The sequence below is a fragment of the Battus philenor genome, unplaced genomic scaffold, assembly GCF_028537555.1.
Source record: "Battus philenor isolate CCGP_79_NKW_IND1 unplaced genomic scaffold, ilBatPhil1.0.hap1 SCAF_15, whole genome shotgun sequence".
Classification (NCBI taxonomy): Eukaryota; Metazoa; Arthropoda; class Insecta; order Lepidoptera; family Papilionidae; genus Battus; species Battus philenor.
Genome location: NW_027181677.1, coordinates 4,897,161 through 4,914,110, shown reverse-complemented (window position 1 = coordinate 4,914,110; position 16,950 = coordinate 4,897,161). Strand labels below are relative to the sequence as shown.

General features: G+C 31.5%; 1 protein-coding gene across 1 annotated transcript; it reads left to right on the top strand.

Annotated features, from left to right (window-relative positions):
* The first annotated feature begins 399 nt into the window (after positions 1 to 399).
* On the top strand, positions 400 to 12,213 carry LOC137918988 (carboxylesterase 1C). The gene is made up of 3 exons (XM_068761947.1): positions 400 to 808; positions 10,656 to 10,762; positions 10,885 to 12,213. The coding sequence occupies exons 1-3, from the start codon at positions 400 to 402 to the stop codon at positions 12,211 to 12,213; spliced, it is 1,845 nt and encodes a 614-aa protein (XP_068618048.1).
* Positions 12,214 to 16,950: the final 4,737 nt, after the last annotated feature.

Genomic DNA, 16,950 nt, shown 5'->3' with positions numbered 1-16,950 from the left:
AAATCGTATTCTTTACTTTAAATTGTAGTTACTCCGTCAAAAGAATAAGATTAAAAATGCACTGGAAATAACACGAACGACTTTGAAAATTATAAAATAAAATAACATCTTGGAACGTGTCACTTCTATGTTAGCACAAACCCACAAAAGCAATTCCTTGGTCGCTATAACGACGAATAGCCCCACTGTTTACGAGCCAAAGTCTGCACGAGAAACAGTAACGCACCACCGTCGAGACCGGCCACCCACAACCCGATTTCGAAGCTATACCGAATATATTTAAAATGTCCATACATTTAGCCGACCGCGGAAGGTGCACTCGTAGCAAATAAATTATTTAAAATTTTAATTTATAAATAAATATAAGATCGCGGTAATAGTGATTTGTTTGAGTTGAAAATGATGTATTTTATAGTGTTGACACTGTTTGTGCACACAGTGATTTCAGCAAAGGAACCTAAGCAGATTAATTTAGCCAATCAAGGGACAATATCGGGAATGTACTTAACGAGATTTCGCACCAAGAGAATAGCTGCGTACGTCGGGATTCCATTCGCACAGCCTCCTACCGACTTTAGACGATTCACTCCACCAGAATATACTGACTTACCTCTATGGGAAGGGGTAAGGAATGCCACTACGTATGCACCGGATTGCATGCAGAGTGACCCTAAAAAAGAAGACGTACAAAATCCTCTTAACAAACACGATGAATTGTTTATGAAACTTCTGGAAACGCAAATGGAAGAGCCGAGGAAAAAAGAATTTTCTGAGGACTGCCTTTATTTGAACGTTTATGTTCCAGATGGTAAAGTACCTATTAGTTTAAGTAATTGCTAAAATATATTTTCTTTTACATTATTAGTTGTTATTTTAATTTAAATTACTTTACTCTGCTCTCTGCGTTCAAATTATTTATTAAAAATTTAGTAAACTAAAATAATTACAATTTTTCTTTTTAATTTCGTTGTCTTAAAATTAATATTTTGTTTTATTACTTAACGTGGCTAAAAATAATCTACAGCCCTGCGATCAGATTATCATTGTTTATCTAATATTTAAGTTGTTTGTCAAATTAAAAAATGTTTAAATTAAAAAAAATAATATTTGTGCAAAATCATTACCAAAATTTTTAAACCTTGTTATTAGAAACATATATTTGACTATTATAAATGGAACATGTAACAAATTGGTTTTGTAAAAAAGACTGGCCGAAAATATTGTCTTGCGTAAAAAGCATATCAGTCTTTATATGAATTATATAGGTATTATACTATTAATAAACTTTAATTGGATAAAACAGTTTAACGTAGTCGATAGCAAATTAAGCTGTAGTTCGAAAACGGTGATTCATGTTCTTCGCGTAAACAAAAACCGCTTACGAAAAAAAAACCTTGGAAAAGTCCTTTATTAACCTAGTTTACAAATTTCTTATAGTCTCCCCTAAATCAGATAAGGAATTCGTTTTAGGCTCGAACGTAGCAAGTTTTGTTCATTGCTATTCTATGCCTCCCCTCACTAGATTTCACTCTGATAGTTTCCGAAGCAATGAATCATATTTATTTCTTCCATTATACTATCGGCGCTAAACCAAGGCTGATTTAGGTGGTCAAAAATACATTGCTGTAATTATTATTACGGAAACGTTTACAAACCGCTATACCAATTGTATATTATTATGTGCTACTGCAATATCGGCTACAATCATCTTACTTTATCAAATTTAACCAATATATAGATATATATATATATATATATATATATGTGTGTGTGTGTGTGTGTATATATACATACATACAAACATTATAATTAAGAAAGTTATTAACATAAATACAGTGACAATGTATTTGGCACATTTAAATTTAACGGAAATTAAATGATATTTATAATATTTATTCGTTTAAAATTCTATATGGAGGGCACAGAACTAGTTTCTGTTAAGATAAAAATCATTGTTACAGTATTTTTAAAAATGAAACAGATAAAAGCAAATGTAAATATTGGTAATATAATAACATATGGATAATTTGAACAACACAGATAGTTCATAGTCGCTCAACGAGCCATGAAGAGAGTTGTACTCTAGATTGAATAAGGAATGAGGAAGTCCGTACACCAAAGAAAGTGATCGACATGGTCCTGCCCATTGACAAGTTGAAGTGACTGTGGGCGAGATACATAGCGCGTAAAACAGATAGTCGCTGGAGCCTAGAAGCTTCAGAGTGGAGGCTGGCGTTGAAATCAGGGAGGAGACAATACCCTCCCTGATAGGCGGAAAAGAAACCATGAAAGAATTCCTCTGTTATTGCAAAAAAATTATACAATATGTAATAGAAAAAAATAAAAGTTAGGCATCAACAAACAAAAACAAAAACAAAAAAGATATGTAAAAATAAATAATATTAAACTGTGATAAAGATAAAGATAAAAATGTGATACCACAAAACTAGAAATTAAGAAAATGTAAAATGAAAAGAGGATGAAAGAATGGTAAAACAGAGCAAAAGGGAAAGAAAGCAGAATTGTGGTATAAAAGAACAGAATGAAAGATTATGTGAAGAATGAAAGAGAAGAGAATGAAAATAAAATAATTAAGTGAATAAATTAAATGCTAATAAAGTCCCTATCCCACCATAAATAGGGGTACGAGAGGCCCACAATAGCGGGGGTCACTAAAAAAAAAGAGTGGAAGCTATAGATCGGCAAACACAGATGGTCACCCATAAGGTCGACAGACTACCTTTTTAAGGTTGTGGTAAGGAAGATATAGATCGCTTCCAAACGGTCCATTACTAATCTATGTGAGATGCTATGTACAGAAATGAAAGTCATATAGCTGAAGAGATGATGATGAATCTGAACAACTACCACAGGGGATATTCTAATTCATCTTTCCTTTAGTTATGTTAAGTTATCGTAGACACTAATAAATCAAAGTTACAAAATTTCAATAATTCACCTTTTGTATATGCAGTTTGAATTAAGATTCAAGTATTCTATAACATGTGAAACTAATCTAAAACTTAGTGTCTAAGTTAACTTCTTTCATAGAAAGGTTTGTCTCTGAAATTGTTTTCGATATTGAAAATAAAGAATGCCTATAAGTTTAGTTTACAAGCCGAGAAGACGAAAAAATATTGGTCCTATAATTTGTAGCGAATGATATTGGTTTCTTTATGAATATTTCTCCTAAATTAATTTACATATGTTTAAGTTCATGTCTAAAAGGCTTTAAGATTAAATAACTAAAACATTGATTAAATAACTAAAATAAACATGAGACAATAAAGAGACCTACAGTTTTTTTTAAATTTCTAAATTACGTTCTCGAAATTTTTATTGAAGTTTTGTAGTTGAAACCGCGTATAAATTGAATGCTATCAACGATCGTTTCTGTTTATACTCATATTTAGAAAGCCAAGAAAACAATGCGTAAGAAAATATTTTTTTTAATCATGGTTCTTACATTTCGTACCCCTTTAAAAAACTGAAAGAAAGTGTCACAAAAGCCCTTTTCAAAGTTATTTTAACCGTTGACTACGGTCGCAAAAATATCCAAAAAGTTATCATTTGTATATATATATTTGTTATAAGTATGTAGGTATAACTTTAATATATTTGAATAGTATACGCAAACATTTTCTGCACCTTAACAATAAATTTTCACTAACGTTCTTCATGCTTATAAGAATTTTAATCTATTTTCAATAATAGAGTATTGGAAGTACATTACCATAATTCATAGCGTAATGGTTTTTGTCTACGATTTTTATTATTTATAGAAATCCATTTGACGTGCGATATTCATAGCTTTATAAAAAGTAATGTATTCGTTTTAACATCTACAACTTTCGCGTTTATAGATGGCACGTCTCTGGACTTTAATACGTAATTTACGACCCATCCGACCATTCTATAATTTTCTTTGATCTTGGACAGCCACTAAGTTTTTGATGGCGTTTCAAAAGTTTCCGAACCATTTAGAATTGGTAGACCTTTTCGTTCGTGACTTGAGTGGACATTAGGTTTGCAGTCTTTCTTTTTTAAATGAAGATTTTCGAATAAATATCAGATAAAAATCTCGATCTTTTATTTAAAATATTACTATCAATCCTAATTAAAACAGTTGTTGTTTTTGTTGTTTCATAGTAAAGTAAAGAAAGGCATAATTAGTGGATACCGTAACTCGGAACAAAGATCTGTGGATCGGACGAAAAGTTTTCGGTACGGATAATGTACTCAACGAAAAAGTTTGTGTTACTTGTCTAGTTTTCTCAGATGAAACTAAAATAAAGGCGAAAATGCTACATTTTTATTCTTTTTCCGATAATAAAATGAAATTATGGCAAAATATATAATTTACACCCGAAGGTTTACCCCTATTTGTAATTTAGGGAAACTTTAAAATAAAATTTTAATCTATTCTCTGTATCTCCTCCTCGCGATCCGAATCACTTTCTTTTTGACAAACTTGCGCCATCGGTTGCGATTATCGGCTAACTGTATGGCATTTTTCTGCCCAGAGTGGTAAGAACTTGATATGTCCAACATATTAGCCTTTAATAATTCCTTTCGTCTTTGCGGGCAATGTACCTAAAATACTCTCAAATGATTGTTGTTTCTACGCAAGTAAAATGCAACGTAAATTTATCTCTCTAAAAACAAAGTACAATGCTCTTTTTCTTTGTAATTAATAGTAAGCCATTCTACATTCTCATATTTAACATATCACGTGTGCGGCCACGTTAGATATTAAGTATGATAGGGCTCGCCTGTCAGCATTGTGTATTTAAGCACCTGCGACAAATACAAATGCAAATAAGGTTTTAATACATTATTTAAAAAAAATGACGTTCCAAATATAAATGTGTCAACCACAAGTATATTATTAGTTTTTAATGACATTAGGTTTTTGTTTGAATTTCATAGTAAACCATTTTTTTATAAATATCAAAATAAACGCTAATCTCTTCCTTAAAGTGACAGAAGTAGCATTTAAAAAAGGTCGTGGGTTCGATTAACGGCAATCATTTTGCGTAAATTGTATAAGTTGATCGTTTATATTTATATAAATATGTATATACACAAATACACTATGTATGCCTGTATACAAACGAGCGTAAATGTATATTAGAACTATGATATTTTAACCTATGTTATCATCAAATAATCATAACCAATTATTCTGTATAACAATGTCACAGCTTGCTAACAGCAAAGGAAAACCCTAAGATAACAGGGATATAATAGGAAAAAAATCGAAAGTTTAATGTCAGATGTCTCTCTGTACAGTGTATAAAAATAACATCCTATGCTCTCTCACTTTAAAATCTTATAGTCTTAAAGAAGATTAGCAAACTAAACTACAAAGTGCCGAGACATATACAGTGTTTACGTAATGATTATACGTTAGACACTGTTCATGTGTTGGTTGAGGTACTTCAGGATTTTTATAAGAGATAAAGAAATAAATAAGAAGGTGTACTTATTATTAATATCATAAATTTCTGCATTTGAATTATTGACTATAGAAGAACATTTATATCAATATGCATGCATATTTTCATTATTTTTTTTCAAGTTCACCTTTAGTTAAATTTTTTTGTTAAATAAAGTTAATAAAATGCAGAATAATATTGTTCTCAAATTAGTGTTGAAGCGTAGTCTAAAATAAACTACTACGATAGGAAATAAAAGAAGTAGAATTATTTTAAAACGTAGTTTGCTCTTTACGTTAATTTATTAACAGTAAATTGTCTTTTATTTATATTCAATTAACATTACAAATTTATATATACTATATACAACAATTCGCCAGAAAAAAGTATTTTCCATAAATATATATAACTAAACAATATAGTATTCTTTTTAAAATTTGGATAATCGCTAACAAAAGCTAGAAAACTTTTTATTTCTAGGCTAGCTCAGCTATTTAATTCATAACTTATTTATCGTCTTAAACGGGAAGTTAATTTTCGCCTCGTTAATCTGGCATAGCGAAATCAAAAGGCAGTGCTTTATTACATAGGGTTGTCATTGACATGTGACAATAATAAATATACTCTGTGAGTTCTTTTTTAAGAATAAAGGGATACGAAAATATATACACGATGGGTTAGTAATCACGTAAAATTATTTTTTTTTAATTTAATTCTTGCAAATATATTATAATACTACTAATTTAGGAAGGTATTATGAAAGACCTGTCTTGCAAATACTTTCGTGGGCAGCCGTGGGTACTCCAGAGTCAAAACTAAAATTGGTTTTGATATCGAAATATTAACAAATTATACCAAGTTTTGATCGCTAAAATGTGTGCTCAACATTATAAATTGACTAAAGCAGTGATCGAAGTAGAAAAAAAAGTGGCGCTTGCAGCGACCAATGAGTTATCGCGCGGACTAGTAAAATGTATAAAAAATAGAGGCGGACATTTTGAAATAATTTTGACTATATTCTAATTAAAAAAATATTTAAAATAGCCCTAAGTTTTAGTTTTATGAGCAGTTAAACTATGTGTTTAATTGATACGACAGACAGAGATTTACCTAAATCATAGATTGTCAAATTAGTACATTTCATTATTTCCTTATCGATGTGGTAACCCTCTTAAATTTTCTATATATTCGTACGCAGTAATTAAACTTCGAGCCAAGCATGCGTGACAGCGTCGCAATGTTATTCTGGAAATTTGAATAAACCACGCATAATAATTACTTTCGTATACGTGTTAAAGTTCGTGGTTGAATTTTCTTAGCGTGTTATAAGGTATTGATTATTTAAAAGTACACAAAGATGATTTTGTTGTACGAAAGTTTCAAATCGTTGCAATGAAAACTTGCGATTGTAACCTCTTTGGGTTAGCAGATTATTTCATTTAGTGAATGTTACGTGACTGTATCACTTACAGGACGACAATTAATTAGTTGTTTCAATAACAACAATATAAATGCATGAACTGTTGATATGTATCTCATTTTTAATTTAATTCTTGTGCTGCGAATATGGATTTTATTTATATTTTTTGACAAAATGTATACAAGCACTAGGTGGACCAATGACATAATTAAGGTCACGAAAAGTCGTTGGATACGGACAGTGCAAGACCGGTCATTGCAGCGATGTTTGGTGGAAGTCTATGCCTTGCAGTAGGCGTCTATCGGCAGCTATGAATGAATGAATACAACATTGGAACAAAAATTAATAGTGAATAAATTAATTTCATGAGTTGTTGGTTCGATGCCAATAAATATACCATTATTGTACACGCTAAGATCGCAGCTAGTAATAAACAATATTAAAGAAAAATTGTGACTAAAACGGCATGGGATGACGTTAACAATTCAAATTTGGAATAACAGACATTCTTTTTCTTCTTTTTATCCCATAAACGGCCGCTAGAAAGCATAGGGCTTCGCCGAAAAATATCTATGAATAATCTATGAGATATATAATACCTGTAAATATATATATCATAATTGCCACGCTGCGCAGACGGGTTGGCGGCTGTTGTATTATGGTACGCAGAAAACCCTGCTGCCCATCCTTTGAAAACTTGTTTAGTGAGCAGTGTCAATCCTATATAATTAATACACGAAATGTGATTTGTATAAGACTGTATGTTGAGAATTGAACCTGTGACTTGCGAGCGCAAGTCTTAGTCCTATGCCGCGAGGTTAGTACTACTCACTGACATTAGACAATCCGCATTTATTCCGCTGTTTGATTATAATTACATACATTATCTCCATAAAGAGGCTTTGATCTCAATGATAAGATTACAGAGTTAGTTACAGCGAAAATTGTAACTTCTTTATTTTTTACGTAAAAACCGAATCTCTAGTAATAACAGTATTTCATATAAAACACATAGGCGTTAATGCCTGTTTTTTTCTTTTTGATTTTTTTTTCAGAGATAATACTTTTCTGTTTTTAATTTTAACAGTCGGATCATCACAGGACTAAAACAATTTTTAGCTGTGTATATTTATCCTTTCATACATATTAATAACAGTGTAGGATTACTTACAATCATTATTTGTATGGGTGTAGAAAAAATGCCAGAAGAGATCAATTTGGGAAAAGACTATTCATGATGTTCTACACTCTCTATGATGGTAAACTTTAACTTAAAGCTACAAGGTTTCCATATGAACCCATGTAAAAAGAGCCCACAACAAACTCGGATGAGTATTTTACACTAACAATATCTTTAACATAGTAAAGCAATTCATTGAGGAGCTTTATAATCATGTAAATATTCCTTACAACGTAACAGATTTTTTACAAGGTTTTGTTAAGTTTACTTCTTAAATTTGATACATGATTATTCAGAGACCTCGCATGAGAGCTTATTGTAATACTGTACACACTTACTTTTAATAATTATTAACTGTAAAGATAATAAATATAATCATAATGTTTAATTTAATTATTTCGCACCAGTTACACTTACAGTAAAAACACGCCTGTCATAATATTGTAAGCATTATTAATTATTAATATCACCAGGCGTTTAAGACCTGAACGTGTTTTAAGATCGGAGGTAATGCCATATTCAGCTACAATGGCCAATTTCTTATTAATTTTCATGACATGAATTTTATAAAAGTTTCAATGACATATTAATACAAATTGATATTTATAAACATGGGTTCATTTTAACTCAAACCTGTAAGAACTTTGAAATAAATTATTAATGCATTAGATTGGTTATTTTGCGTTGTTTAATATCAGATACCTATAGCATAGTAACTATCGTCAGTCTGTAAAAGCTCACTGCGAGACACGAGCCTTCGTCAAAGATATTTAAGAGGGAATACATCCTCTTCGCTAGACAGGTTGGCGATAGTGGAGTAGTATTATGGAACGCAGAGGACGCTGCTATGCATACTCTGGAAACTTATTTTTGGGCACTGGCAATTCTATACAATTACTGCAAAAAGGGCGAATTAAATAAGATTGTGTCTTCGAACTCCGACGTTTTGACAAGTCTCAATTCTCTACCGCTTGGCTTCTATTACTCTGGTTTATTAGGTTATATTGTAGTTATTATAGCTGTCTGATATTAATTATAATAATTTCCGTTTTATGATATAGGTAAACGTGACAAACAATTATAAAAAAATAAAATAACATCCATTTTAATATAATTAAATAAATCAAAAATAAAATGTATGAAATATAAATATTCTTTATAGTACTAAAGAAAAGCGCGTGATTTAATATGATTTCAATCTCACATGCATGACATATTGCATTTTTCAATTTGCCTTTCTTACATTTGTAGAAAAAAATGTAACCTACTTCTTCGAACACATAATAACAATGCATGCTATTAAACTTTACGGTTTTCAAGTAAATTCCAGTCATTAATGCAAGAATTCCGTGCCAATAGCTTACTCGTTAGGGGCACTTTGACTTGTCGACCTAACCTTAATCTCATTTCTGACCTGGATTATAATTCAGCGGTCGGAAAGAAACGTATGTTTCCGCACAACAGTCATTTGGTACAAATTGTTTCCTATACTTTATTTTGCAGACTTGTCGCTGTGTTGACTTTTAGTTTTAACTTTAAAATTAAGTATTTCTTTTAAGTCTTTTTCCATTAAACCTTTTTTTTATAAATATAACACTGGCAACATCCGTTTTAAAAAACGATTTTATAATTTCTGAATTATTTTTTTAATATTTACACAATAATCTATTATTGTTTTTATTCATTTAATTATACACTTGGGATCATTTATACTGATCACTTGTATGGGTTATGAAAAAAATCCAGGAGAGCCCAATTTGATTGCAACTAGAATCTAATTGGGCTCGCCTGTGATATCTTCCTTGCTCTTAAAGCTACTACTAGTCTCTCGTATTTAATTTATTAACAATACGCAAACTATACTTAATTTTTAGTATTAATTTATGAACAGCGGTAGAGGTCTGAGACTTGCGATCCTAAGTCTCGGGTTTAATTCCCGTGGTACAATCTTATTTCATTCAAACTTTGTGCAATAATTTTATGGAATTTCTACTGCTAACACACTAGTTTCCAGAGGATGGGCAGCAGCGCCCTCTTCATGACATAATATCACAATGCGATCGCCAACCTGCCTGCAAAGAGTGGCGATTATAGTATTTCCCCTCATAGATATCTTCAGGGAGGTCTACGCCTTGCAATAGACGTATATGACAACAAGGCGTCTAACAAAATGAGTACTAATTAACCAATGTAACGTATATAATATGTATAAATATGTAAAAATATTTATTTTACAAATAAGTTATTGTAACACTTTTTAATATATATACGATGACTTATTTAAAAATAAATACGAATGTATAAGATTTTTACGTAAAGATAAAACTTGCGACTATTTTCATAATATATTTATTAAATGATGTAGTTATTTTACAAAGTTTACTTGGTTCCGTACCATGTTTAATGAATACATAAAATAGGATTACCTGCAATAATAATAATGTCTTGTCAGATTTATACGATTATTACTTATTAAATACGCTTATTAATTATGTTAAAATTTTTATTAATGATTTTTTTGAAATTATCGATATAATTATATATATGTAAACCGCGTCGAAAACTTACTTCAGATGAATAGTTGTGAAGACTAATCTGATTATTAATTTATTTCCAGATTTCAAGGTGGAGGGATATCCGACAATGGTTTGGTTTCATGGAGGTGATTTTATACGAGGTAGCCCGAATACTATCAACCCATTCCAGCTTGTGCTAAAACAGAAGGTATATTACAATTTAAATTACAAGTTAATTTTGTTACTTTTTTAAACATCTCAAATTATTTTCCAAATAGATATTTGTTGTTACTTTTATAAATATTTGTAATTTTTTTTTTTAATTTTTAGGTTATATTTATTTCGGTTGCCTATCGTCTGAATATATTCGGCTTTTTTTCAACACTGGACAACGAAGCAGCAGGAAATTTCGGTTTAATGGATCAAGTTGCTGCATTACATTGGGTTAAAAACAACATAGAAAACTTTGGAGGAGATCCAGACAACATTTGCATATTCGGACACGACGCAGGCGCGGTTAGCGTAGGTCTACACTTACTGTCTTCTTATTCTTCTGGATTATTCCATAAAGCTATAGCCATGAGCGGCAATGTGCTGTCACCAGAAACAGTAAATATCGCTAGAAAAGAAATATCAACTGTCGACAAAGTGGCTAACGCTTTCAGTTGTTTCAGAAAACCAACTTTTCAGTTGTTAGATTGCTTAAGAAGAGTTCCGAGCCAAGCGTTATTAGATATAGGAGAACCAATATCTGCATGGAAACCAATAGTTGATCTTGGTTTTAGTAATATTTCACAACCGTTTCTACCAGATTTACCAAGTAGATTGTTCAAGGATGAAATTTTCACACCAGTGCCTGTTCTAGCAGGCTTTACTAATATGGAAGATGCATTATTGCTTGATAAAGATAATTCAGAAGACTCAGGCGTGAGTCAACGAGAATTTGACATAATGCGTGAAGAAATCATACTCTCTGATATAACAGTAGATAATAGTTCATGTTTTACAAATCAACACCATATACAGGATGCAGTAGCGTTTTTTTACAAACCAATCCCACCAACATCAAACGAAACTGTACTTAGAAAATTATTCTTAGATTTTTACACGGATAAAGTTCACGGAGCAACGACGTATCAATTAGCGCAGTATATTAGCAAGCACGCTCCCGTATATCTTTATAGATTTGACTTAAAACCGTTTTCGGATATAGCTAACGAAGAAATTCCAGATTGGATTGCAGTTCCACATAACTTTGATTTAATTTTTACATTTGGATTGCCTCACTTAGCTCTCCCTGAGGACCTTTCGAAATGGGATTACAGAGACAAGAGTATATCAGATATCGTAATGAAAATGTGGAGTAATTTCGCATGGTACTCTAATCCAACGAATTCGGGTGTTATTATTCAATGGGATGTGTTTGAAATCGAGAAACCTGGTTTTTTCATTATAGATAGACATAATTTCACAATGAGCACAACAGATAATGTCAATTATAAAGCTTTTGAATTTTGGACAGATTTTTATCCTAAAGTTGTCGAAATTGGTACTAAATGTTGTAAAGAAATTGTCGATGACAATGGCACTAGTTTGAATTCTAGAAGAGTATCATTGAATCTTATAGTAACAATCTTTATTATATTCACTTTGTTTTAAGAATAGAAACTGAATTTATGAATTTGGACTTTATTTTTATAAAAAGTATTAACTTTAATAGAGTCAGAATTTATTTACCTAAATACTATTTATGTACTACAATACTGAATAAAAATTAATGATAGTAAAAATAATTTAGTATTTTATATTTTCACTTTAAAATAGGTAATTAAAATTACACTTAGATATTTTAGAATTAAGTAGAGACCGGGTCCAGATACGTGAGACAAGTGCAGCAGAGGACGATTCCCTACAAGCTTAACAAACGACCTTGATAACGTCGTCCGAAGACTTTGGATGCAGGCCTCCTTCAATCTTCCTATTGGAAATCTTTGCGGGAGGCCTTTGACGACTATAAAATAATGATAAAAATGATATAAGCATTAAATTTAAATAGTTGAAAATTATTAAAAACTGCTATTTTTAAAAATAACACAACTAAGAATGTAAAACGTACGATTAGGATCGCTGTATTTCTACTCGGTTTCAGTAAATCAGTGTTATTAAGTTTAGTAGTGAAACGATACGCTTGTAGAATATTGAACGCCATTTCAATTTCACGAACTCGTCTCTCAAGTGTTCTATTAAATTTTAAGGCTGCTCACAAGTTCAAGAAAGTTACGAAGCATTTAAATGAAATTGAGATTATTAATTTACGCAGATCTTAAACTGTTTTTGATGTTCCGTTATTTTACAACACGCAAAAAATTGTTTAATCAATTATTGATCAATTATTAATCGTTTTCAATTAATTATAGTTAATAATTAAATGTAAAGTCAAGTCTACAACTAAAGTGTGTTTCGACTGATGTTATAAAACACAGACTTTCACGACTCATTGGCAAGCTCACAATTGATCAATGCGCCATGAAGAGGGATTTCTCTACGAGAACGACTGAGGAATTAAAAAATCCATATACGAAAGAATAGACGACAAAAACCCGCAGATTAGCAAGTTGAAATAGCAATAGGCGGGCCACATTGCTCAGAAAAACAGATGGCTGCTGGAGCCTTAAGGTTCTAGAGCATAAACCGCCTACAAAGTAGACAGATATGTGCAACAAGTATTACTGGAAATCTGTGGGGAAGGCCCATGTCCAGCCGTGAGTGTCGTTCGGCTGAAATGATGATGATATTGAAAATAAATAGCGTCATTTGACCATATTTTTTCAATTTTGTTCCCCCTATCCAAATTGAAACATGGACTTTGATTTACTTAATAATTTTCGGTCTTTAAATTTTTTGTTGAATTTTCTCCTCTTTCATCCTTCATATTTCATCCCAAACTATTATTTACGAACCTTTTTTGCATCACCTCCCATCCTTCACCACAATACTTTCGCTATTACGTTTTATTTATTTTTAGTTTATTACTTATATTTGTTTTGCAGTAGTGTAACAATACGCCATCTCCCATCAGGGTGGCAATGCATTCATGTAATACAAGGAAATGACAGAGGTAATCACAAACATAAAGGTCACGCCACTCGTCAAAACAGAAAAGGTTTCTCTTTATACGAGTACTGAAGATTGCTACATAAACCGTAGGCAATAGGGTTTAGCCTTCTGTACTAGATATGAAGCAATATTCTCCAACTGTTTGGTAATAATTTTATCTGACATTGCATGATGTGCGTTGCAGGAAGAGAGGCCTGGTATAAAATTTTAAATGATAACACTAATGCTACTATGGAATCCCGTACGAGAAATGTGCTTATGTTTGCTCATACCTAAAGCCTTCAGAAGGCTCCGTCTCATTTGTCAAGCGGCAGCTTAGGCTGGGAACGATTGACGAATGGAATAGGAGGTACATGGAAGGAACGACGGCATCGATGGCACCCAGGTGCTAACGGGACACGGGTGATTCTCGGAATACCTTCATATGTTTAAGTTCAAAGAGAGTCCCTCGTATTTCTGTGAGCCGGGGGTGAAACAGACCGTGGTGCACATGGTAACCAACTGTACCCCATTCGGAGGACTCCGTTACGATTCCGAACTCCTGCTAGAAAAAAAAGGGTGAGGACAGTATCGCCTCACTAATAAATAAATGACGATAAAGGTAGGCCCGCGTTTTTCAAATACTGCAGGACCATAGGATAGGACGAAATCAAAAGATACAGTACCGAAAAAAACAAAACATGAGGAAAGTAAATAATAAAAAAGACTAGAAATAATGTAATAACTTTAAAATCTTGCTGTGAAAATAAGGAAATAAACAGCATATTAGAAATATAAAACCCTGTCCAAAACTAGACAGGAGTGTTCGAGAAAATAACCTTCTGTGTATCATAGAGATATTTCGCTTTTATACCTCTCGCTCCTACCTTCACCATATACAAAATCACAAAGATTTTTTCCTTATTTTGTTGATTACTTCGTAGAACTTGTTGACCTTAGTTGTTTGGACTTGAAGTATATTTTTTCCCCAAGAACAATAACTTCTTTTAGCAAAAATGGTTCGGTTGAGTAATATGTTAATTTGCCTTAGTTTGAATATTAAATAAGACGAGATTTGGTGTAAGATATATATCATTGTTGTATTTAAAAAACCTTCTTGAAGCTGATAAATAAATTTATTTTTTGGACAAAAACATTAAAGAAAATTACCTCAAAACTTATTCAATTAATATTCTAGGTAATAAAACCTCTTGATTTCGAGTTAAATGATATAAAGACACAAATTTTACCACGATTAAAACACTCACACCTTAATAGAGCTATGACGAAAAAGTAGTTACAATATATAATATTTCCATTGTTCAGAAACTCTTATTTAATCATAATGGTTTAATAATTCCTAAAATATCATTTCTTACCTTCTAGAACAAATATTTATATAAACGAAAATTTGATAAAATGTTTCGATAGTTAAATCTAAGTAGAATGTAATAAAAGAGTAAAACACACTAAACAATGTTGAAAAAATGTTAACGTATTTTAAAAATATGTAATAGCTTCGCGTAAGGTTAAAATTAGGCACCATAAAGAACATTAAAAAACGCAATTAAATTAATTGAAAGATTAATTAGGAGCCTTGATCTAAACTCTCATAAAATTTGATTAATTTTTATTAAAATTTAATAAAACTCTCAATAAGCGAATTGATGGAAATGAATTGATCTTTAAACTGCCTGCCGTGTAAACACGACTCTTAACAACGACGGTTTAGGATAATAACGTTTCTTAAACAATTAATTTTTTTAACTACAAAAAATTAAACACGTTCACTGATCTAACCGGTTTTACGAGTAGCCAATATTCTATCCGAATAAACTTCAAGCAATCTTATAAATGATTATTCGTTATATTGACTAAATTTTATGAACATAATATTTTTCAAATACGGCATTTTATTATATTAAATTATTAATTAATAGTCTCAGAAATATTAAATCACGTAACAATAATACAGTAAGAAAAGGCGTTTTCAAAATTTGGATTACTTTATCCTAAAATTAACTATTAATCTTGCAGACTTCGTACTGTCAGAAGTTATTGGCTTATTGCATTCCAATAATAAAAAAAAAATGTAACATTTTTCACTCATTTTATTTGTGATCACTTAATATAGGGTGTATGGAAAACGCTTTAACGCTTTTTGTTAACAAATTACTACACCTTCAATCAAAAACAATTACTATTTTACTTCATTTACCACTTTAAAGGTTATACTTTTGAAATCTGTATTTCCTTGTATATGTAGTAAAAATGTTGTCGATTATAAAAACAGTTTGTTTAAAAAGGAATATTATTTTAAAAAGGAATATTATAATATAAACGCCATTAGCTAATTTACTCAATTTCTTATGCATTCTAATAAATTTCTCTTTGGTTTAAGACCTCTAGGAAAAATAATATAAAATTTGCGATGTAATTTCCGATGTTTTTACCTTATACATTTGCATACTTTTTAAACAGTTTACACAATTTAACGAAAATTTGTTGACGGCCTCCCAATCTAGTCTGTTTGCTGAAGCAATCATGAATGTTTTTCGTGTTACGTAACGGACAGACATTTTGGCAAAAACAAGGAACTGAATAGCACTGCTCGTCCAAACGTAACACTTTCGTACACCTGTTTGTGCTTTCTGTTGACGTTTAGACTTGAAGCTTTCTGAAATACCTTTTGTTTACTGATTTTAACAACTACGAACTCCATTCATTTCCGATAAAAAAAACATCTTTTGTAATTTCTTACGTTTAAGAGCTTACATTTTATTCCTCTTTTTTAACCTGACTTAGACTGTTGTCCAAGAACACTGCGAGCGGTTAGCTTAAAACCTCTTTTAGGATAGCAAATCTCGAGGTCTCCCTGGGGAACCTCGGTTGGGGCTGATACATACTACAGTTTTATCGGATTGAGTGGCCAAAAAGCGCTCAGGGTGGCGTTTCATGGAGCAACTTGGCTCTAGGAGCTCCTCGAGGTGATTTTCGGCTTGAGCTGTTATTAGTCTTTAATAATCGTTTAGCATTCCAACACTAGGACGTGCGGGAGGGCTAACTCTCGTCTTGATTGGTTACTATTGTCTGCTAACATTACCACCGCTTCGGAAAGCGCTGAGTGAAATGGCGGAAAAATCTCTAAAAACGCTTCTATTTGTTAATAATCGTAATATTTTATTGCCCGACAAAGTTAATATATTATTCTTTCACCTCACTTTTACATGAAAAAGTTTTTTTTTTAAGTTTAAAGAATTAAAGCTAGTTGAAATGTTTTTCAATAAGGAATGTCCAAAC